Source organism: Parus major, chromosome 1 (genome assembly GCF_001522545.3).
Source record: "Parus major isolate Abel chromosome 1, Parus_major1.1, whole genome shotgun sequence".
In the NCBI taxonomy this organism is placed as follows: domain Eukaryota; kingdom Metazoa; phylum Chordata; class Aves; order Passeriformes; family Paridae; genus Parus; species Parus major.
The window spans coordinates 48,980,165-49,004,788 of NC_031768.1; the positions used below are offsets into that span (position 1 = coordinate 48,980,165).

At 39.2% G+C, this 24,624-nt stretch overlaps 1 protein-coding gene across 5 annotated transcripts in view; it reads left to right on the forward strand.

The window, feature by feature from the left end:
* The window catches only part of TBC1D4 (TBC1 domain family member 4), a 95,618-nt gene extending 75,456 nt beyond the window's left edge, over positions 1-20,162 (forward strand). For 3 of the 5 annotated variants that reach the window (XM_015622146.3, XM_015622131.3, XM_015622156.3), the window contains 10 exons: positions 1,920-2,080; positions 2,999-3,208; positions 5,134-5,136; positions 6,813-6,971; positions 8,278-8,436; positions 8,880-9,124; positions 11,915-12,074; positions 14,325-14,494; positions 16,194-16,370; positions 17,906-20,162. In XM_015622146.3, the coding sequence (XP_015477632.1) occupies positions 1,920-2,080; positions 2,999-3,208; positions 5,134-5,136; positions 6,813-6,971; positions 8,278-8,436; positions 8,880-9,124; positions 11,915-12,074; positions 14,325-14,494; positions 16,194-16,370; positions 17,906-18,133 (1,672 nt within the window). In that variant the 3' untranslated portion in view covers positions 18,134-20,162. The remainder of the gene's footprint in view (positions 1-1,919; positions 2,081-2,998; positions 3,209-5,133; positions 5,137-6,812; positions 6,972-8,277; positions 8,437-8,879; positions 9,125-11,914; positions 12,075-14,324; positions 14,495-16,193; positions 16,371-17,905) is intronic. The other 2 variants (XM_015622140.3, XM_015622122.1) reach the window with 1 other exon arrangement.
* The last annotated feature ends 4,462 nt before the right edge of the window (positions 20,163-24,624 follow it).

The following is a 24,624-nucleotide window of genomic DNA, read 5'->3' on the forward strand; positions in this document are numbered from 1 at the left end:
TCATTCCTTTGTTAGTGTCTGTTTAGTAAGCCCTGGAATGACTCACTTCTTGTGTTCTAACATGTGATGATATATAAGACTTGAAATAGTAAGAAATAGTTCTGTTACAGTTACTCATAGAAATGTAAGTTAGAGTTATATATCTTCAAACTCAGTATCCCATTTCCAAGAGCTGTTGGACTGAAATACCTTTGAAAAACAGCACTTTTAGGTTCAGAATTAGTGTTTGGCTACCACGATCAGCAGTTACCCATCATCAAAGACAGAGTTAGACCAAGAAGATTGTCACAGTTGCTGTTTAGCTTAATGCAACTCGGGGATCTGCTGAGACCACCTACCAATAGTGTGATTGGCACTATGGAAGCTAAATCAGGAGTGGAGAACAATTCAAGCTATGTATCATTCAGGGCTCCTTGCAGGTAGTGCTGCTCTTAGAGGACAGCAGAGGTGGGTGCCTTGTGCTGGGTAGGTGAATTTGAAGTCATGGTTATTTCTCTGCCAGGGTACAGAGGGAGGGTCTGATACCTTGGTATGACAGTGAGTCCAGTTGGTCACTCAGGCATACAAATATCAGAGAGCTGTTGTAGATCATTAGCATAGCGACAAAAAGGCCAGTCCTCGCTTGGTGAATTCACCACATTCATTCAGCACAGAGTTTTAATTATGAAGTGCTGATTTAGATAGTGTAGTTGGTAGATTGGTGTAGCTGAAACTTCATAGTCCTCCCTTGCAGATAGTTCTCCTGTACAAGCCAGATGTGGGGAGATGGACTGCAGCTGGCAAACTGCAATCACCTGCAACTGCCTTCCCACTAAAAACACAGTGAGCATGCTGGGCTTTCCTTTCATTTAACTTTTTAGGATCCTTGCACTATGGCATGGAAATTTGTTACAGGATGAATGTTTAAGTGTAGCTACTGTTTTGATATAGCAGTTTTCCCTGTGATGAAGGTAAAGCTGCAGAAACAGCTCCCCCGTTTGATGCTCTATTCTTAAAAGCTTATAATTGTGCCTTGTGCTCTTGACGCTATATGGAAGGATTTGTGGGAGATAATCAATGTACCCATTGCTATAGAATATCTGTGCACCTAATTTACTGCCACAAATGCAAAATTTTGAAATATTTCTGAAAGTGGATCAAGTACCTATGAAAGCTAAATGTCTTTTCCTCTGGTACTAGTCAGTAGAAAGGTATACTTGGTGTATCCTCCCAGTAAAGCTTTCCTGTATCCTCTCCTTGTTTCTTCCAGCAGCATAAGATACTATTAAAATTAATGTGTAATTATATTTCTACATGGCAGCTGGGGAGATCTGCCCTCGTTTGCAGGGTCTCTGTTCCTACAGCTGATGAAACATGAGGACATGTGTTCCCATTTATCCAAGTGAAGTATCCACTTCTTGAGGCTTAGGAAGGAGACTACATGAGAAGGCAGAACATTGTCTCCAATGAAATATTCACTTGTGAGCTCAGCATTACATTTAAAATGGCATTAAATGGAGTGTTGTGCTCCACTGGAGCACCATCTCTGCTTTTAGGGGTGTTAAATCAGGTTGCTCCCAGAAGAATGACGTATGGCAAAACAAAACCCTTTGCTGTCAAAGTTAGAGGCTAAGTATTACCGTGTTTCTCTCTTAGCTTCTCAAAAAGTTAAGCTTTTATTCTGAGCTTACAGCTGAGCCCTGTATGAATGCTTCCTGGTGGTATAGAGTGCAAACTTCACAGCACTGCTACAAGAAAACAATTGGGCACTTCAGTAATCAAGGTGGAGCTCACACACAGCACGCTTTGCCTTCATAAGCTTCCCCACAAATGCTCCTGCAGGTTTGGTTATACATTAGACAGGGTTAATAAAGGTGGGTTTTTTTCCCCTACAAGAAATACTGACTTTAAATACCCCATCTGCTTTTTCTTTCCTTCAGTGATGGGGAGGGAAAGAAAAGAACATCAACCTTCTGCAGCAGTGAGTCTCTAAATGCTGCGGGGGCCACGCTCACACCTCGCCGCATCTCCTGGCGGCGGAGAATATTCCTGCAGGTAGCTTCACCTATGAATAAATCTCCTTCCAAGATGCAGCATCCAGGTCTGTGTGTGCTTTTAAAGAAAATAAACAAGCAGTTGTTACTTAATGCTGTAGTGAACTGCAATATGTGATAATATGAAAGGGAGAAGGGAGTCAATGTGGTACAATATTCATGCTAGAACCTTGCCAGAGATCAGTTGTGCTCATAAGACTTCAAACTATTTAAGTTTTTGTTGCTTTGAAGAGAGGATTTTGGCATCAAAATCAAATGGATTGCAATCTGCCATAGCTGATGTAGCAAGGAAATTATGACGGGTCTCCTGCTGACAAAGATACACTTTTTAACAGTTAAGAAATTTTTACCTGACCTGTGTACATGATAGGAGTGTTTGCAGAAAATGGTACATTTTTTATCTTATCCTTGTATTGCACATAGCACCTGTCAAGTGTGTTAATAATTCTTACAGCTTTAAGCTGTTTAAGGTAGAAACCTCTGAAATAGCTGAAATCATGCTATTTATAAAGTCCTGTTTGGCAGAATTCAAAACCATAGGCACATTACAAACTCTGTATTTACTGAATACAAAGTGCAATAGCACTCTCTGTAGTGCAGGTTAGCAGATGGAAAAAGTAGCTTTACTGTAGAACCTGTGGTAAATCATAGCAGTAAACAAGCTCAGCTGTAGAGGAGCCTTTATGGATAAATGTCTTGTGGTAACTGTGGAAGGAGCTGGCAGGGGAAAGGTTTGAAATACTGGGTGACCCTTTATCTAGGTCTACTTAATTTAAATATAAATTTATTAATGTAAACAAAACACTTTCTAGAAAACAATTCTCTACTGTTGCACTGCACTTTCTCTGTCTTTGGAATCAGCAAGTCACTGCTGAATGTGAAAGACAGCTATTTTTGTTCTGCTATGGCATAGATTTTCATATGTCAATCTGAGATTCCTGTAATAGCTTTCTGATTCTTTGCAGATGGTCATGATGGAAGTGAATTGTTACCCTTATCCCCTCTTGCTCCACCCCTGGAGGAGGACCCTCTTGTTCTAGTATTGCAAAATGAGGATGGTCCAGATAAAACTGGAGAGAGGAAAAACTCAGAAGAACTACAAAGTCTGTGGAGAAAAGCCATCCATCAACAAATTCTGTTACTTCGAATGGAAAAAGAAAACCAGAAGCTGGAAGGTTAGCTATTTAGAAAATACCCCTAAAAGCTATTGCAGATTTCGCTGCCTGAAGATAAAAATTGTTCTGGTGCTGGGAATCTCAAACAGAGATGTGGTTCTGTAACTTTTTAGTTAACAGTACCAGAAAAAAACCTGTGTTTTCCTAGTCCTGTCTCACAGTCTACCAGATCCTCTGTCTACCTGACTTTAAATGAGTTATCTTAGTGAAAGAAGAAAGTGATAAATTTTCCTTTTTGAGTGCATGTTAGACAAAGGATGCTACAGTCTGTGTTGTATCTGTCTGAGTGTAGGAGTTCTAATGTGAAGTGGAGTGGGAGAACAGGTGCTGTGTGAACTTTTAGGTATGGTAAACCTTACCCTTTCTATCTCGTTTCAGTCCTTTGCAGCTCATGGCCTTTCTCTTCAGGCTTTTTGTTCTTCATTAACCACATCACAGTGGTAATTTATTAATGCTTGAATCCAAATATGATTTTTGAGCAACTGGCTCTTGAGGTATGTCAGAAAGTTCTGTTTTTTGGAACATGAGCACTGTACACTGAAAATTGAGTGCTGTAGGTGAGGGATCTAAAATTGACCATTCTGATTGTCAACTGCCTGAGCTTCTGGCTAGGATATTTTATTAAGACTGGTCAGGACTCACACAGATAAAAGATAGGATGCAATGTCTGTCCTAGCATATAGAAGTTCTTCAGTATAAGAGACTAACAAGCTTTTGGTGCAAGTTGAAAATTCCAAGTGTCCTCTCTGCAATTGCTGCCTTCATCTTCTCTCCATGCTATATAACCTATATGGTAGTCTGGTTCTTCATGCTACCATACTGCTTCAAATACAATGATCTTGTTAAGGTCAGTTAACTCTTTTTCCTCCTTTAAGCTAGCTTACTGGGAAGGCAGGGAGAGGAAAGGAGAACATCAGGACAGAAGTCTCCATGTCCCTGCAAGCATATGCCCTTGAATATATTTCCTATACACATAGTGTATTTCTTGGTACTGTTTCTCTCTACAGTTTGTCTACCTGTTGACACACAGCTCTGTGGAAACTCCTGGATTCATAGGGAACATCTAGAGAGAACTTCAGCTAAAATCTTTATTTCATAAACCATTTTAGCAAATAGTCTCTTTTTGTGGGGTTAAGAAGCTGGAGATCTGCCATGGAGACTAATTTCATGTTATTCCCTCTGATACTTCAAGCTACAGAGGGATAAACTCTTTGCTATACCTACCCTGTGTGGTTGAGAGTACTGAAAACTGTTAAATCAGTCCACTTACTTAAGACTCAGTTACAAGTTGCTTCCGTTCTGTAACAGATATGTAGAAATCAAGTTCTTCCTACCTGATCATTTGTGGTGAAGGCAGGAGTGTTGGCAGTGGAGATGCCAAACTGGCACACAATTGCCAGCCCACATTGTTGGTTTGTGCTCTGAGGAGCATGTCTCCATTCTTGTATTCAGGCTCATGAGTACCCCTGGTGAAACTGGTGCTCTTGCTAGCTAGAATTCATCATCTTATTTTTGCAGGGTGAAAAGTAAACTGTTCTAACTCCTATCTCTAGGTTTCCTTCCTGTGGGCTATTATAACATGGGCCATTTTATGGACAGGATATGTGCAGAGCTGATACATTCCAAACAAGTGTAGGTTTGGGTGGTTCTTTGCATCCTAGCCTACAATTAAATGTACATCTCAGAAAAGGGAAATGTAGTAACAGAAATGCAGAAATTTCTTTACTTGAAGCCAGGTTCCTAGCTGTGAATTTATTAGCTGTATATATTAGACTAGCTTAAGACTGGAATTGCTGTGAAACTGTTTCTAGAGGATTTCTGTTAACCACTTGTTGACTTTAATGTACAAAGTATTAATAGAACATCTTTTCCTATTCCTTTTGCTGTCGAGGAGACTTGAATGCTATTAATTCTTTATTTTACAGAAGGTAAGTTCTGTCAATTGCACAAACTTGCTTTCTTTTTTCTGTGTTCTGAGAAGCTAGAAGCTCCTTCTAGGAGGTCACCAGTAGGTCACCTAGAAATATAAGAGCTGCAAGAAGTAGCAGGCCACTTAACGATTTTTCCTTAATGATTAGGAAAAATGTTAACAAGGATGGCTAAAAACAGCTAAGGATGGGGTAGTAAGTAGGGCCTGTATGATCAACAGGCAAACTTGCTGGATTTCACTGGGGTTAGCTGCACAGTTAATGTGGGAGTTTGTTGTCGCACTGAAATATGTTACTGATGTCTTGCATGCTGTTGCATGCTGCTTACAACAGTGAGAATTCTTGGGTGAAATCATATGGCAGTAGGGTAGTATTTAAAATTGCCCCATCTGAACTGCAAATTCCTGTGGTAGGATCACACTCCCATTTTTATGGCAATGCACAGCACCTTGCATAATACCTGCTTCTGCAGGGCCCCCTGTAGTCTTGAATGGGTGAGATCTCAGAGGTGTAACATTGAGCTTTTGGAAATAATTTGTCATTTTTGAAGTGGGATAGGCAATGATCCTGTGGATTGATCCAATATTGACTCTATCTGAAGTGAGATGAGTAGGCGAAGGAACAGATGGTCTCGTTTTGCGGGATGTATAAAAATGTGAGCGAGAGTTTGCTTTCACCTAGAGGTGATGGTGGGAAAGGGGATACATTTGTAAGAGAAAGGGGCTTCTGCAAGAAATAGTGTATACAGATCAAGGCAAATTTGTGATAATCTCAATTGTAGCTCAGAGGAGATTTTGTGAAATGTACAGTTCAATCCAATGACAGTTAAATATATCTTTCTAAATTATGCCACATTCATTTGGTTTCAGTTTTTTTGTACCAGTAGTTAGAAGACCTGGAGTGTTTTTTCTGCATGTGAATCATGAATAATATAATACCCAGGGTTAATTTCTTAGTAAAGGAAATGAAAGCTGCTTCTCCATGAAATGCCAGGGTGACAATGCAGCTTTATTTCAGAAGTTGTGTAATAAATACTTTGTACCAGGTAGTTGTATGTAGCAAAGCTTTTAAATTTATAACAGCAAGAGTTCTGTGCTTCAGCAAGAATGTATCTTTCTAGATATTGTTCATGCTGGTTCGTTCTGTTTGCACTAGTCAGCCTGATGATGCCAGTTAGCAGTGCCCAGAGCTCTTCTCACTCTCTTAAGAGACATGTAAGAACTGGAACCAGTGTGACTGACTTCAGAAGACTTGCCTAGCTTGCTTGCCTAAATCTTTAGTATAAACATTCATATATTTGGGACTTTCCATACTCAAACAATTGTAATGTTTAATATAAACAAGAATAAAATGATCAAAGGTGTTTCTGCAGAGCAGGTGCTGTGAGGTTTTGTGGAGTGGGTTTGTTTTTTTTTTGCCCCAAGCTTTAAAAAATATTTTTATATGCTTAATGAATTACTAATATTCATGACTCAGTAAGAGAAATTAAATTGTTATATGCAGCATCTTATGATAACTGGCCCTATCTAAGCTATAAACTAATGAATTCTAGATGAGTTTATCCCCAGTCAGATTATTGGATAGATGTATCTAACCTCAATGGGGTTTGTGTATTAGTTGTTATCTTGTAATATTCTGGTTTTCCATGTGCTCTTCCTTTGTATTCTGTGTTCTAGCAAGCAGAGATGAGCTCCAATCAAGAAAAGTAAAACTGGACTATGACGAAGTTGGCACATGTCAGAAAGATGCCATAAATATTTGGGATAAGAAGTTACTAAACTGCAGAGCCAAAATCCGATGTGACATGGAAGATATTCATTCCACTTTAAAAGAAGGTATTTATGTAGGAGGGCTTTCAGCTCTGAAGTGCCAAAATCATATTTTTTGTTCCCTTCTGATACCAACAGAAATCAGCAATACACTTTTTCCAGTAGCAAAAAATTGCCTTCTTTTCACAAAGGTGCTGTCTTCTGCAGAACAGGAAATAGGTTCTGCTGTGTCTGCAGCTCTCAATGTCAGCAATGCAGAAACATGTACACTCCTGAAAGTAACATCTTGTTTCCATGTATCATTACATTAAAGATTGAACTTGGAGCCTTTGCAGCCAACATTGTGACATTTTGGTTTCTGATCTGCAGATCCAATCTGAGTTTCAGGTGTTCTGATTTTACTTGCTTACTGAGAAGGCAGGACCATTATGTCTATTGTGGACTGTGCCCAAAACCTAGAGGAATCAGAGCCAAGTTTTGGAGAGTCTGGAATACAGTCACTTTGTATTTCATTTCCTGGAGTGAAAGCCTGGGGATTTTGTCTTGAAGTAGATATTCATGTGGATAGCCATAGGCCAAGGGGGTATGCAGTGGACCTGATTGCACTGCTCTGCCTTCGTCCATAGAATCTTATGTGTGTGTTACAGATGCTGAAAAATAATTCAGTGCAATCTGGCTGTGGTACAGAAGGGAAGTTTAAGCTGCTACCAAAGAAAATAGTCATAGCTATAAAGCAGCTCCTGTTAGTGACCTGCAGAAGTCTACCAACAAATTATTTACCTTGATACCCTATCTTCTGCTGTTGGATTGCAGTTCAGAGTTGGGAACAAGGATATGGTTTTTTAACTTGTCTTCTTGTTTAATAATTGTTTACCTAGAAGGTATTAGCAGAGTTGACATTTTGACTTTCAAAGGTTGGTTTTACAGAGTCAGATATTGAAGGGGGATGTAGCTCTCCACGTCTATGGACTGACATCAACAGCTCTTTGCAAAGGGAAAGAGGAGCTGGACTTGCCTGTTTTTTGCACTTGTGAATTTAGTTCAGCTTTTCTAACCAGGTCGTTCTAAATTCTGAGAGTAGTTGTGCTTCTTTTCCTGCTGGAAACTGACAGCTCAGAAGTGGCAAAGCAAGGGATATTTGAACCTCAGCTGTCCAGGGTACTGCTCAGTGTAATTGCCCTTAAGTTTGTAGTTCACATTTAGTTTATGGGACTGAGCCATGGCTACTGAGTGAATGCACTGCAGAATGGAGTTCACTTGGTAAGGGAACCTCCAGAGTGGTTCAGCCAAAGTTATGACAAAGCAAATTATTTTGTTGTAGCACTGAAAGTATCCCCCTGCTTAGGGCTCTTGTTTTTTGACTGACCTGCAGGTGTACCAAAAAGTCGTCGGGGAGAAATTTGGCAGTTTCTGGCTGTGCAACACCGGGTCAGGCACAGGCTGCCAAACAAGCAGCAGCCTCCTGACATCTCTTACAAAGAACTTCTGAAACAACTGACTGCTCAGCAGCACGCCATCCTCGTAGATCTAGGTAAGTCTGTTCTTTCTGGCTGGTCTTGTGGGTCCTTAAGTGAAAAGCACACCAGTCATAATAGAAGCTGTTGCTGAAGATAGATGCTGCTCTATGAGCTCCATTTTCTATGTCATCAGGATACATTCTGTGTATGCCACTTAGAGTCCTGTAACAAAATTATTTCCTAGACTATGCCATTCATATTTATGCCCTTCTGCATCTTTCTGAAAAGAGAAGTCAGGCAGTTGCATCTGCAGGTTCTGTGCAGACGAGAATATTAAATGAGTTCAAAAGGTACAGTCCAAAATCAGTGGTAACATACAGATTGATCTGATTAAAGGCAAACTGCACCTGAAAGCAAAGAGAAATGGCCTGAGGGAGTAGAAATGCTGTTTGTCAGATGGATTGGGGTTTTTCTTCAGAAGAATTGAATATCAACAACTCTTCTCTTTTTACATCAGGACGGACATTCCCTACGCATCCTTACTTTTCCACGCACCTGGGAGCAGGACAGCTATCACTATTTAATCTCTTGAAAGCGTACTCTTTGCTGGACAAAGAAGTGGGTTATTGTCAAGGTATAAGTTTTGTAGCTGGAGTGCTGCTTCTACATATGAGTGAAGAACAGGCCTTTGAAATGCTGAAATTCCTCATGTATGACCTTGGCTTCCGTAAACAGTACAGGCCAGACATGATGTCGCTACAGGTAAGTCAGTCCTTCTGAAGCAAACCAGAGTTTTATATCATTTTTTGAGCTCTTAGGGGTTGTTTAAGTTCTCCAGGGCCTTATGACGCTTCTTACACTATTTTGGAGGGTTTGAGATATATGTATATTTTACTGTCAAGCTCCTCTCTGCCTCTCAATTTACAAACAGAGAAGTTTAAAACTTGTAGAGTTTTCTTGTCACACAGCCCTGTCATCTCTTCAGAAATTCTGCTTCCTGCTATTTTGTCCTTCTTTTTCTCTTCCTCACTGCTCTCTCTTCCTTCTGCCAGAAAAACACTGATATGCTTTGTCATGTATGGATGGAGTTTAAAAATAAATTAGATTTTGTTTTTCTTCAGTCCATGAGCGCTTGGATGTAGAGTTCTCTCTTGTAAGGCCAAGTCAATAGTGACACACAGTGGCCAGTCAATGTATTCTGCAGGCATTTGTACTTGGGGTGGCTCTGCCTTGACTCATCTTCTTGATTTCACCTCTTTTTCTCTCATTGTCTTCTACTCCATCACCCTCAACACAGAGAGAAAATAGATGAATTTTTAATCGTTTAATTATCTTATGCAATGATGCATGCTCTGCAATATTATTTAACAGCTATCTATAGATACTCAAGACTGTTTTGGAGGGAGATAGAAAAGTTTTCAGATTTGTATAAATTTCAGGGTTCAAAGTTTGAGAAATCTTTCACCTTGACATGCAACTATCCACTGAATTGAATAATTATGATATGCTATAAACCCTTTGTATTTTAAAGGAATATACCATTGATGAGTTAAAGCTGTTATAATCCACAGTGGAGGAAGAGCAAATAAAGCAGCAGATACAAAAGTCTCCTTTTTTTCCCCCCATGCTCCCTACATAATAAACACTTACAACTGAGTAAAACTAAAGAGAGAGTTTCAGCCCACTTTTTGTGAACAGTCACTTTAAGTGCTTATTTGGCAAATGTCCTGAGCAGTGGGATAGATTATAGTTAAAGAAACTGTATGTGCTTATTCTAAAAATGATAGAGGACTGGTTGCTATAACGAGTTTGTTGTTGATAAATTGAGTGAACAGCCATAAAAAGCATTGTTTTACCTCCTCCTGTTCCATTTCCCCCCATAAATATGTTTTAAACCACTCAGGGTAAAAGTGTAATAAATGCATATTTGTGGGGTTTTTCTTTCCCCCTAGTAGATGCTATCTAACAGTGTGTGTGTGTGTAATACTGCAGTTATAGACTTCCAGCATCTGATGACTTGAGAGCATTCACATGTCCAGGATTTGACATTTTAGTTCAAATGAGTGTGCTTCTTTCATTGTCAGAACCTCTTAGTAAGAAGACTTTTAAATTTGAGAAAATTTACCACTTGTATTACTGTTTGCCTTTTCAATTAAATGACCTATCTTTTCCCACAGTTTGCTTCTAGGCTGTTCTTCTGTAAAAGGAAATTTTTGTCTGCTCAAGACAAACTAAGCAAGAAGACTTAGAGGATCTTACTATATTTGGGTTGTTTTCTAATAGGAGTACAGTATTGCAAATTCTTTTGCATTTACAGTAGTGAAACACAAGGAAGCTTATAGGCAGAATTGGCTTCAGTGGTATAGAAGAAAAATATTGGATGATTCTTCAGGATAATGAAAACTTATTTGACTTAGATTTTTAGTTGTTGTCTCGAAAAAGTAGTAATTTAGATCCTTAGTTCATAATGAGCTATCCCAATTGGTTTACTGCTCTGTGATGCAATTCTGCCTTCACAGGTGTGTTTTGTATTGACACTGTTCAAACTGGGCTTAATTGATATCTTACACAGTTAAAGCAAGAGCTCAAATGCATGCTAATTAGCTAATTTGCCTAAATGAAAGTGATCCCTCTGCTTGTGCGCAGTGTGATCACAGGTAGCTTCAAGTGCACTCAACTTTTGGTAGGGAACAAGCATGGATTCTAGAAGTAGGAAAATAGCTGGATCTAAAGAGCCATTTTCTTACTGAGGAACAGATTCACCTTAAACATAAGGCACTGTTGACAGTAAAATTGGACCTGACAACCAATCAATATGAATCTGCTTCTCATCTTCTGCTTTCTGAGAGAAGCATCACAAGGAAATAATTTACTGCAGAGTGATATTTTTAGCTATGAATAGCACCTTTTAAACATTTTCCCTTGCAACCTTTTATAGGCTGTACAGCAACACTTTTTTGCATCAGTATCTTAAATTCCACAGGACCATTGGGAGATGTGCTGGGAAATATGTATGTGGTACACCTCTGTGTACAATGTATTCTGTGGGTACAGAAACTGTCTAAAGTGATGACTGTAGCACTGGAGTTTTAAATGCAGCAAAAATGAGGCCAAAATTCAAAGAATGAAAGCCGAAATGTGTAAATTTAGTCACAAATAACTCATGGAGAGTTTTGACATCTTGGAAGAGGTACAACTACTTTCATTGCTGCAAGACTGAAAGTGCTGGTATGCTGACAAAGTTGGAGCAATATATTCCCCTTCTTACCTTAAGCCTGTGAATCTGAAATGATACTTCATTAGTAATCAGGTTCAAACTGTTCATTGTTATTGACTGCCCTGTTGGTTTTAATTCATTAGTGGCAGGATGTTTATATGTGAGTAGATACCACTTGAGGCCCCAGGAGGCAATTAAGCTTCATTTTACTGTGCCGTCTGTACCGCAGTTAATTTCCCTTGAATGAAATATGAATGATTTGGAAAACTGAGTAAAGCTGAACTTTTCTTTCTTTACTTTCTCCCCCACCCCCCCAATTCCCTCATGCACTGTAGATTCAGATGTATCAGCTCTCAAGGCTTCTACATGATTATCACAGAGACCTGTATAATCATCTCGAAGAGAATGAAATCAGTCCCAGTCTTTATGCTGCACCGTGGTTTCTTACATTGTTCGCATCTCAGTTTTCATTAGGATTTGTAGCCAGAGTGTTTGGTAAGAAAGTTTATTCTATTGAAATAATAAACAGAACAATACCCATTGTGTTTTGGAATACTCCAGGAGTAGTTTTCTACATGCTGGGGACATTTGGGGTGTCTGTTGTGGGTGGTCAGTAGCAACATGGTTTATGCTGGGATGTCAGCTCTTTCTTAAGAGGAAAATCCAAAAGGTATTTCTTGAAACATCAGACTTGAGCAAATTATTTTATCTTCTCTTACTACCTTAGAGACTTCTGAAGTGTAAACAGCAGAAAGTTTATTGTTGCAAATATATTTTACGCAAATGTATTCAGTTTATATCAATAGAAAAGTTCATCCTGTTGAACTTTCAAACTGAAAAAAGAAAATGCATTTCTGAATTCTGATTCTAAAGTGCTGTCTAAAAAAATTCAAGCAAATTTGAACTTAAAGGCTGGCTTAGGTATTAATGTATATATTAAACAATTTCCAAGTCTTAATATGACTGATTTCATTTATTTGTTTTTTTTTTCTTCAAAAACTCCTTTTCCATTAACATCTAGTAGGGAAGCCTAAATATTGGTTATGCCTGGTAGTGTTTACAGTATCAGGATGTCAGGTAATTATTTTTGGGTTATTTTTTTATCCATAAGAACTACCAGCTTAGTCAAATCTCTAGTAATGCACCTTTTTTTAAAATTTAAATTTATTTATTAATGCAAAACTCACTGTACTTGTATATGCACCAAAAATCTAAATGCATGTGTGAGGTACTTTCTCATAAATCAGACATTGTTTTCCCTTTGATGGTTCTGTTTTCCTATGGCACTTTCTGTTTTGTCTTTTCTTAAGAAATTCAACCTGATTTTGTCTCATGTTATTATTACTCAGTATTATTACTGGAGTGTATTAGGTTCTCAATTTGTGTGGTGTCTTGGCTTGGTGGGAAGAGGTTTTTGTTGGCTGGGTTTGATTTTAAGGTTTTAATTTTTTTTATATATATATTTATATATATTTTTTTTACCCAGTGTTTTCTCAGTTGCAGAGATTTTTTCCACTTACAGCAAATATTTTTTGGCTGCTGTCTGTGTGAACAAATGATTGGTGTATCTCTTTCTCAGTGGTGTACCAGTCATGTGAATATCTGTTTCCCAGTGGGATTTCTGAATTCTGGGACACTCAAGCATTTTGTGTTTCTTTTTTGTTTGTTTTTTTTTTTCTTTACTAAATGAATTTTTACAGATGGGGAAGATGGGAAGGAGGTTTGGTGTTCATTTCTCTGTAAATAAGCTGAGCAAGGCCAGTTCCCATTTTAAAACTGAAAATTTACTGTCTTATTTCTTAATGCTTTGAATTCCTGAATTTTCAGTGTCTTACGGGACATTGTCATATGCCAGGAACAAATGGCTATTGTCTACCCTTCATAAATTATATATTTATGCTGTAAGAATGTCCATCATAGACTTGAGAAGGGAGAATTTCAGGACATGCATTTGAGGGAGATGGCTGTCTCATCAGTGTCCTTGTGCTGCTGTGTGATACTGGATTAGGCCAGGGATGACCTCTTGAGTATCAGGATCAGGAATTCAATTTCTTCACTTGTGTAGTCACAAACAAACACCCTGTGACAGAGCTGACAGCTCAGCAGGTTTATTTGAAATGCCTGTGTGCTGCCTTCCTCTCAGAAACTTCAAGTCCACCACTGATTCTGAGGCAGAATTTTTATTTACTGTCCTCAAGATTCCCATTTCTGTACAGTCTGTGTCTACTGACCTGCAGATCCCAGACTTTCCTCTCTTATCCATGTAATTATACCTCAAAGTAAGGGTTTGGGGCTTAGATTATTGCCAGTAAGATCACTGCTATGAATTTTGAAAATAATATAATGGGTTATGGAATCTACGTAACTTTTTTTTTTAAGGACTGGCTTCTGACTGTAGAAAACAGTTGTGTTGTGATCTGCTCCCCAACTGGTTTTCAGTCAAAGGAGCATTTAGAACCAGTTAGCAGTTGGCTAACAGTCTCTGGCAGACAGCGATGAAATGCTTATTGCAGATAACTGCTACAGACATAATAAGCATGCAGTATTTTCTTTAATGCTCTCACTCGTCTGTAAGATGAAAGAAAATTCATGCTTTATCCTCATGTTGAAATAAGACAGATTTCACTTCTGAACTGAATACATATGCACTGTGATTGATTACAAAGAATATCCCATTAAATATATGTATTAATCCAATGACTCTAGCTCCCATTTTCAAGATACTTTAATTATTTTCTTTTTTAGACATTATTTTCCTTCAAGGAACAGAAGTCATATTTAAAGTAGCACTGAGCCTACTTAGCAGTCAAGAGACATCTATAATGGGATGTGAGAGCTTTGAGAACATTGTTGATTTTCTTAAAACCACTATTCCAGATATGACTAAACCTCAAATGGAAAAAATTATTACTCAGGTAAGGATGTTTTTCTCTTTGCTTTTTTCCCCCCCATTTAGTTTACTTTAAAAGAATCATGCCTACACTATATGCAAAAGTCTTCTTAGAAGAAGATACGTCAGAAATACATATTGTCAGTGGCTGGAATCATCATATCTCTAATTTAACTTCCTCTGCATTGAAATTGCAAATTGAGAATGAGCCTCAGTCTAGCACGTTGGTTGTGAAACTGCCAGCAGCTCTCCCCTTCCTTCAGGTGATAGTTCAGAGATAACAGAGGAGCTCTGGAAAACCATGTCCATGTGCAGGAGTGGAGTAAACAATGGTGTATTGCTGTGGCTTGTTAAGGTTTGACTCTTTCAGGTGCTGTTAGATAAGAATTCAGTTTTAGACAATGTAAATCTTCATTTCCTCATTTCATTGACTGTCATTGCCATGCTGAACCTGTGTCAGGCACTTTTGTGTCTTTCACAACTCATTGATTCTGGGAATGATAGAGATAGTAGTTTAACACTTTTGATACTCTTAGACATTAAATCGGTTTTGTGCTCTGCGTGGGCACAGGGTAGAAATGGCTTTGTGCAAAGCCAGGTCTGATAGAGCAAAGAACGGGTTATGTTGCCTGCAGAGCTGAATGTGGTTACATGCAGGGCAGCTCAGTTCAGCTCTGCTGGCCTGTGGTGTGGTCTCATGCTGAGCAGCTTTCCAGATCTGCATTCATGTGTAGAATGCCTGTATCCTGGTGCTGCTACCTAGCCTGGCTGCAGGGGAAGTTGTTTGGCTGTCTCAGTCTTGTAGTTCCCAGGCCCATTCTCTTACAATGGGTAAGGAAAGAAAAATGTAGATATTTTCCAGATCTGCAATGCAGAGGTGATTGATCAGGTACTTTGTAGAGGAAAATGGTACTTACCCAGCTTGAACACTACATAATTTAAAGTTTTATCTCATTTGAATAAAATAGGACAGTGAAAGTAATACAGAACTTGATTTTTCAGGGAATCTTTGTGTGTCTTATGTCGGTGGACTGTTTGTGATCTCTAGGATAAGGGACAGAAAATTGATGTCACTGTAGACATCCTTCCAATCCTAATCTAAAATCTTTGGTAATTTTCTGAAGCTGTGAGGCTGTGGCCAGGTGTGTAAACAGATAAAGGTCATATGTCTCATCACTGTTAGAGGCTCAGTTCTATAGTCTTCACAATGCTTTGTCCCTAAAAAGTATGCCAATAAGAAAGTAGTGTGTCGTCATGCAGAGATAGAGCACATGGAAACTGTAGCCATGAAGAATGTTTTTACAGAAGTCTATAAATGAGCTCTTGGAGTCAATGGAGAGACACAGTTTTGAAGGAAGAGATCTGATGAATTTAAAGATTTAAAAATTTTGTGTTGAACTTCTTAATATTCCTGAGCAAGAGTAAAAAAAACTTCATCATATTATAAAATTCTTGTATTGATTAAGACTTTTCTGCTGATACATCTCGTAGCAAGCAATAGTATTTGGTAATTGTGAAAGGCATGATCAAATTTATTCTGAAGTCTATGATTTATTATGGCTACAGCTCTGTTATAATGCTCTTACTGTAGACATCCCCTTAAAATACTTTTTCGAAGGGAACAGGGAAAGCATTAATCAAGAAGAGTTGACTCTTAGTCAAAATATTCACGTGGAATAAATCCTCCCTATTGTAGTTAAAAATGGTCTTTTCTCTCATGGCAGGTGTTTGAAATGGATATTTCAAAACAGCTCCATGCCTATGAAGTAGAGTACCACGTTCTTCAGGATGAACTACAGGAAAATGTGAGTCCCTGTGATGAAGGTGAACCTCTGGAGAAGATGGAGAGGGCAAACAATCATCTGAAAAGGCAAAACATGGATTTGTTGGAGAAGCTACAGGTAAACAACTTGGGCTACAAACTCATGTCAAAGTCATTTTTATGATTCAGCCAATAGAGGAAAAAGTATTAAGAGTATGTGAGAAGTCTTCTTACTGCAAGACCTTGTGCAGCTGAGCAGTTCTCTTAATTACAGTGATTCACTTCTTCTGGGCATACTTCTAGCTCCTTTGTCATTCTTTGGACTTTTCCTTCTTGATTTAGAATGCTTTTTTCCCAAAATCTCTCTACCCTTATCTGCCATAAAATCAGTTGGCAAAATTTGTTTATCTTACTGAAAAGTGACTTGTCTGTCCCTTTATCTCTCTGCTTCCCTGTTGGAAAGTTTTAAGAAATAATCCATAGTGTGCAGCAGACTTGTTTTGCCCAGGCCTTTGTAAGGCAGTGTTGTTTTGTTTCCTTCTGCTGAGACTCATAGTCCTACCTGTGGAAGGTGGTCTCTCCTAGCAGACCTGATTACATCTGGAAGCCCACTAGACTTTGACTGGTGAAATTGTGCTTTAAAAAAGCTCTTCCTCCTTCACTATTTACCCTTTGTCTCATAGCTTGGCCAAGGCTTGTTTCAGTTGCAATATGTTGTATTTCTGGCATTTTCTTGAAAGGTAAGTTCTTGTGTTTCTCATCACCAGGCTATTTCTTGTTATATTTGTTAATTTGAGCAAGCATTGCAAAGAGCTCAGAAAACATTTTTGGCTTCTGGAATGTGAAAATGGAAAGAAAAAACGAAAGATAAATTCCTCATTATTTTTGTGTTTATGGGCTAAAGCTGCTGTGTTCTTTTGATACTGAGGAATCATTTGAACTTTTTACTATTATTATTTTTCTTTTTTATTTCTCTTTATTTATTTACTGCAGCTGTGGCCTTTACCTCTGTTCTGAGAATGCACCAAAGGCACAGAATAATTGAGTGTCTGATTTGAAAGACTCTTTTCTGTTCTTTCAGAGTGCCTTACAATAATGCATCTTTCTCAGTGCTTAACCTCGTCACCTTTTTGTTTGCATAACTTCTTCATTCCTCTGCTTGCACCCTTCCCTTGAACAGTCAAAATTCTTCCAGTTCCCACAGAGGGAACTGCTGTGCTGTGATCCAGGGTTTCTTTTACTAGTCAGAGGAAGCTGTAGGTTTTTAATAGAGGTTTTTTTGAGACTAGGGAACACAGTCTGCTTCTAGACTTAATGTTGAAGTTCTCTTTCCCTCCAACCTCTCCATCCTTCTAACTTTATCACAGAGGGTTCCCCTTGTTCCATCACTGTCAGGTCATGTCTTCCAGTGCTTGTCCAGCTGCTGGTTTCCTTTTTCTCCCTCTGGCTCCAGTTCCTTGTTAGTCTCAGCTGTCCCTTGCTTGCTGCAACTTGTATGTCTCCTCCCTTCTGTGAAGCTTGGAGAAATTCTGGCCACTATGAGGAGATTTTGTGTATGATACACAGTATGCATTCCTTGTATTGTCTTCCTTCACAGATGTCTTTTAGAAGTAGCTATGTAATTCTTTCCTTAACAGATACGATACCAATTTATTATAATGTTATTCTTTACAGGTTGCTCATGCTAAAATTCAGAGTCTGGAAGCCAGCCTGGAGACTGTTTTGACACGAGAGAACAAAATGAAGGCTGTGATTCAGTCCCTGGAACAGGAGAAGATAACGTATCAAAAGACTCTTGAGCAGATAGTGAAGTATTTGCCAGCAGAAGTGTTGTCTGACTGTGAACTGCTCCTGAAGGAAGTAAACTACAACCCAAATAATAAAATATGGAGTAAGCCATAAACCAGGGTTTTCTAGGCAGCATTTCTTCAAAAACAAAAAGGGAACGAAAAAATGAGTATGCTGCTTTCAATAGCTACTTAGCAATAGGCAATGGTATTACCCAAAAATAGTGCTGGGACACTCATAGCTACAGATGAGCCTTTAAGTGTCAGTATGCAAATTCAGGCTATTAATTTTTTTATGATTATGTAAATAAATCGCAAGGGAGAAATAAAGGATTCTCACATGTAATTATGATGAGTAGATGTATATTTAGAGTTGACCTAAAGGAAAGGAGAAATTGGAATAGGCAAAGATAATGGTGATCCGCAAATTCACTCTGGATGTGCTTGTCTTGTAGTGAAGTGAGGATAGTGTGTCTTTATATATATATGTATATTGAATATGTTGAATAATACTTGAAGAAAAAAAAAGGAGAATGTAATTTTCCCTCCAAAGAGCAGCATGTTTCACATCTTCTGTGGAAAATCTGAGTGAACTCATGCGTGCCTCTCTTTTAATTCTACTGACTGTATGAGCACAGACCAATAAGCAGAAAAAGTGTCATTACATGGTTTGCACAGAAAGAGCTGTAGTGCCATCCTCTGCCTGGGCTGTACCAGTCAGCAGTGTAATTCCACATGCATGTTGGAACTGGAAACAAAAAAGCATCGCATCATAGCTCAGCCTCCATAACGCAGAGCTGAGGAATAGGTGTCTGCAGGCACTCACAAAGCAGGAGCTAGCAGTGACTGCCACTTCCTTCCTGGCCTCCTTGCTTCCACCTGTCCTGGGGTTGATGGTGATGAGAAGAGGAAGGAAGCGCAACAGTGGGATGGGATTTATCCTGATGTTAATTTTCCACCGGAGACTTGCCTGTTATAAGAGTTAGGTGTGCCAGGGGTTCTCATTTAACCAAAGAAATGCTGCAAGAAGCCTTGTCTAATTGTAGTGGGATGCAGAAAGCTGTTTTAAATTTGGTTTGAGAAGAAAATTGAGGTAGGTTGGAGGAAGTTAAGTGTGAGTGCACAAGAGAGGACCAAGCAAGTCTCAGACACTATGTACCTTTCAGTTTTCACATATACAGTGGCTATACATTTCAAAGGGGATCTTGAAGTACAGGCACAGTTTTAATAACACTTTCCAGGCTATTCCTGTTTTAATACTGCTTCGTGGTATCTCTTATTTTTAAAACAAGAAATCATGAATTTGTGTGTTCTGGACAGAAGGTGGGATAAACTCTGATCATTTCAAGGGATAAATTATGTTTATAGAGGTATAAAAAGTTGCATATAGATTTGAAAGTGTTTTTGAGTGGAATTTTTAAGAAGGCTTAGACAAATGTGTAATAGATGAGTATTTTGGAGTGCATGTCTGAACCCTTAATTGCGTGTCACAGTGGCTCATGTTATCTCTTTCCATTTATACTGTATTTCAGGAAACACTTATCCTTTTTAGTAAGAAAACCAATTAAGCAAAGTGCCAAATACAGCAGTGTCTTTTTGCATAAGATTGTCCAATTTAGAAAGCAAGGACTGAATAGCACTGCTTTCTAAATATTATGCTTTATGTTACCATAAAAGTGAGGAACAACAACGCTTATTTGCTGCACCCTGCTGTGGAGCTCAGGGGTTCGGCTCTCCTGGGTTTTTTGTTGTTGTTTTTTTACTTCTGTGATGTTTGATTAAAGATACTGATTTACTTAACAGCCTCTCTTTTTACCTTTGGAATGAAAGGTCTTAACACTGTGTATAAAGTTATGTGGAATCTGTCTAGATATTTCAAGAATGTTGTATTGTACTAGATGGGGAAATGCCAAGTGAAAAAGCAGTTCTTTGCAATTTTGTTCAGAGTGAGTTTTAGATGATGTGTACATAAAAAACTAATCCCAGGAACTGCAGCAGCCTCTATTACAGAGAACCAAGATTATTCAGATACATCTTTTTTTTTAAAGATGCACTGAATGAGCTTTATCCTCGGTTTCACTTCAAAATTTTTTCATGTATTGCCTGGAGAAATTCCAATAAATGTCTTTGCTGCATTTCCCATAGCCTCTGGCTAGTTTCATTTTTCTACACTTCAAGTACCAATCTCATTTTCCGTAGTACTGTTCACATGAAATATGAAAAGGATCTGGCTTTAGTTTCTAGTTGTGGGGAAGAAAACCTGCAGGATTTGTAAAATGACACAGTACAAGAATAGATATTCTTCTCAGGGAGAATAATCTTACATTGTTGTTAACTGAAAATGATATTTTTAAAGGTATTTTTGTTCTGTAGCAGTTCAGTTAGTATGTATGCATGTTGAGAATAGTAATTTGATGAACTTTGTGTATCTATCTTTGAAGGGGGAGGAGAGTGCAACAATGCATGGGAATAAACTACAGAAGTAAAACCACAGTGGGGTAAGTGCCTCATGGCATCAGGACACTTCTGAGAATGTTTGTATGCTGAACCCAAGAGTGCCTCATAACTGGGTGTCCCTAGGCTGAGCAGCTTGAAGTCTGCACTCAAGCAGGTATCCTCCAGACCATCTTCAGGTGAATAACTAGCAAGATTATCTAGAAGACTGAACTGCATGTGTGTTTGTGTCCATCTGTAACGTATAGACAGCTTTACAGTTGTTCTGTGCAGCTGCACTTGTGCTGTAGTGAGGAGGGAGGTCTTAACGTGCAGTTGGCCAGAGGCAGAGCTGCCAGGATAATTGCTTGGGAGAAGGGGCATTTCCTGGGATAAGAAAAATTGCTTTTCTATCTCGTTTTTCTGATGGGAAAAAAAGTTTTCAGAACAAAGCTATTGTTCTCTCTGAGCTAAGCACAGCAGAACTCTCAGCTTTTGCTCTCAACTTCCAGAGAACTGACTCTTGAGGCAAAAGTATAAAGTATCTGCTGTTTTCAGAAACAGGTGACTTAGACTGCTTTCTGCTGGTAGAGGGATTTTTTCAAAGTCTGGGAAGACATATGTCCTTCTGGCTGTCCCTCTTACTCGGCTGGTAAGTGAAGAGTACCGCTTGGCAAGAACAGAGCTGAAATAAGTCAGTCTGATTAGAAGGGTTAATGTAGGAGACTCTGATATTTGCTTCTTTTATGGATGAAAAACCTCGCTAGAAAGTTGTTTGTTGGGGTTTTTTCTCTACAAAGTAGAGTATTTTTCTCTGTAAAAGAGGAATGTTTATTTAAGGTGCCTGAAAGTTGCATTTTTTCACTTTTGTCTAATAAAAACATTAGATTTTACAGAAAATCAGCCTTATTTGAAATCACAAATCTAGTTAATCTTAAGTGGTTTGATTGTGCCCTCTTCAACACAACAGTTCTTTGCTCAGTATCACTACAAGAAAGATGAACAATTTGTAGCATACAAAAGAACTTCAACAGTTTATCCAAGAATTTGATATTACTGTGATCCAGAGGGTCTGCATCTGGACATTTAATCTAAACCTGAAACCACATAGGTATTAGTGTGACTAGCCTTTTCTGTGCTGAGGTGAATAACCTCAGGCAGTGTTAATAGCGATTATCCAGTCAGTCTTTGTAGTCATAGATGGGTGTTGACAGGCATGTGCAGGTTGTAACATGTCAAGATTTATGCCAGGCTACACCATCTTTCAGAAGAATTGTAATTGATTCTGTATTTCTGTGCTTCATCTTTTATTGTCAGCATTAGCTCTTGAATGCATTTAACATTGGCTTTTCCTTCCTCAGTCTTCTTAGTGACTAGAAAAAACAAAATTTAAGGCTCTTTTCAAAAAAGATGTATGCAGTCTTTAGCTATGTCCTTGCTCCCATGGGCAAGAGAGAGTTTATATGCCGAAAGTTTAACATGTTAGCTCACTCTGTCTGAAAGTGTGTTGAACACTGCAGTGACAGTAAAAAGCTGGGCAGTGAAGCAAAGATTACTGTGTGCCTTGAGCAGCTGATGGGTTCTGTGCTGACTGGCTTGCAGTGCAGTAGAATCTGGATAGATTGGCACTTGTTCTGTTTGGTTTTACTTTAATGTTGACTTTAACTGTGGACCAAAGGAAGGAGCTGGCAGTGCTCTTTCACCAAAATGTTCTGTTATCGTTTCCTTTGAGTTGAAAAGTCTTCCAGTCCTCAACTGCTCTCTTGAGAACTCTTGCTCAGCAGCCACTTTTAACGAGAGATTTGGGAATTGTTGCTTGTAGTCTTACCATTAAGAAAACTTCTGGAGCATTTCCAGACTGTTTCTGTGCTCAAATTGCTGCTTACTCAAGTTTTCACTCTGATAAAGGAAAGTAAGAAGGTTTTATTACATAGGTTTTATTTTTAATGAGAGCTTGTGCTGAGGGATGACACAAGTGCCATACATCATTTCTTGCTGGAACTTAATGTGGGGAAAAGTATTCTGCACCTGATGCATGCCAGAGCGTGGTTGGTCCTTTTGCTGTCATGGCTGCTGCTGGCCCAACTTTAACTTGCCATCAACTCAAACCCCTAGATCACTTTCTGCAGGACTTCTCTGCAGCCTCTCATCCCCCAGTTTGTACATATGACCAGAATTGCCCCATCCTAGGTAGAGAATACAGCACTTGCTCTTATTAAATTTCACACTGTTGGTGGTTGCCCAGCTCTGTAGTCAATCCAGATGTCCCTTTACCCTTGAGGAAGCCCACAGCTCCTCCTAGTTTGATACCAGCAGCAGACATGGGGACTGGAGCTACCCTGGGCGACAACGTGAGGTGCAGATCCAGGCTAGCTGGAGCCCAGAAGCAGCCACAGTTGCACCATGCAAAGCCTGGCTTTGCTGGACACCCAGAGCCCATCAGTGGGAGGCTCTGGGCAGGGTGGCCATCACCTCCGTGCTGCGTGGTCGGCTCCTTGCTGCAGGAGCGCCAAGCCCGGCCTGTGCACTGCGAACCCATTTGTCCCATGCAGTTTGTGCTCCCAAATGTTGTCTTCCACTTTTGTGTTATGTGCTGGGACAGCACCAGAATGCAAACCAAACCAGAGGAAGTAGGGATGAGGAGATGTCCTTTGGAGTGCACAACTAATTCTAATGCAAACGGCTGCTGTGGGCAGGCTCCCAGTGCCTGTCAGGACTCCACTGGCACTACTCCTGCTCCTGCAGGATACAAGACTAGTTCTGTGAGGAGCTGCTGGGCTGTCTGCATTGTCCTCGGCAGCGCTCAGTAAAGGGGGATTCTTTTTTCATTTTTTATTTTTTTCCCAGTGCTGTGAAAGAACATATGCCTTCATTTTCCTTTCAATGCTCAATCCCCTAAAGCTGATGTTCTGGAAGAAATCATAGCTAGTAGATTTGTGCTTGAATATCGCCCACGAGGTGTCACTGTTGGTTTTGTACAAGCAGTTCGTGTGTGTGTGGTGGTTTGGTGGTTGCTGTGGCTCTTACTTTAGAGAGGAGTATCAACTTTGTCTCCTGTCTGATGAAGCATGATGCTCTATTTGCATGCTGTTTGTAATAAAATGCGATGTTTGTGGCCAAAGACTTTATTATAATGAAAGGACTTACTAAATGAAATACAGGACCTTCTCAGAAATGGATGTCTGATAGTGTTTCATCTTTGCTCTTGTGTAAGACAATTATGGAAGCACTTCACCCTAAAACAGGCATATATTGTTCCCAGCAATCTGATCCCAGGTGTCTCCTTTTGCACTGTGCTGTTTGAGCAGAATTTGTGTTTTTTGAAAGCAGCATCAAGTTGATCTTGTCCAGCTGCCATCTGATTTGATACTTACTCTGTTTTTGTCTTTAAAGCAAGGCTTCCTTGCAATAAGCTTCCTCATGTCCACTAAATCTCGAATAATCTGTTCTTATCCCTGGTTTTCTTTTAATTAATCTTACTGGGTTTTAGTGGTCAAAAGAAAGGTGGAGGATTTGCCCCTAATTTCCCTAGACCAACAGAGAAAACATGATTTGCATTTTCCATTTTCCAGTTAACACATTTTCCCTCCAAAGGCATTACTTTCATGGTGAGCACTGTGCTCTCTCTGAAATGTGAGGACATGTTCAGATAATGTGATGTTCCAACCACCCAGACACAGCTGGTACCAAAAGCATCTGGACAGCACAAGTCATGTTTACCTCCCGACCAGAGCCCCATGTTCAAACCATACTCAGGTAATTATGGCATCAGCAATTCCCTGGGCACCTCTGAGCATAAGCAAAAAAGACCACAGCTCTTCTACAATGTGTTTGCTTTTCTAAAAGCACCAAATTATAGATGGGCCTAATGGGCTGAAGGTGCTTAAAGCAGGGCCAGTACACTTCATGTGCAATATACCATCATTTGAAAAGCTATCACGTTGTGGAAACATCATTCAAGTGCTAATTTAAATAATACTAACATCTGAAACGAAGGCATGTTCTGACATTTATAGGTTTAATGTCTATTTCTGCACTCTACCAAAATAGATGGGCTGTGGGTGGTTCTATGATTATTGCTGTGCATTAGCAAGGCAAAAATCGTGTAGGCAGCTGCTATTATGCCTGGGTAAATATAGATGAGGGAGAATCTATAGAGTAATTTTTTGATGT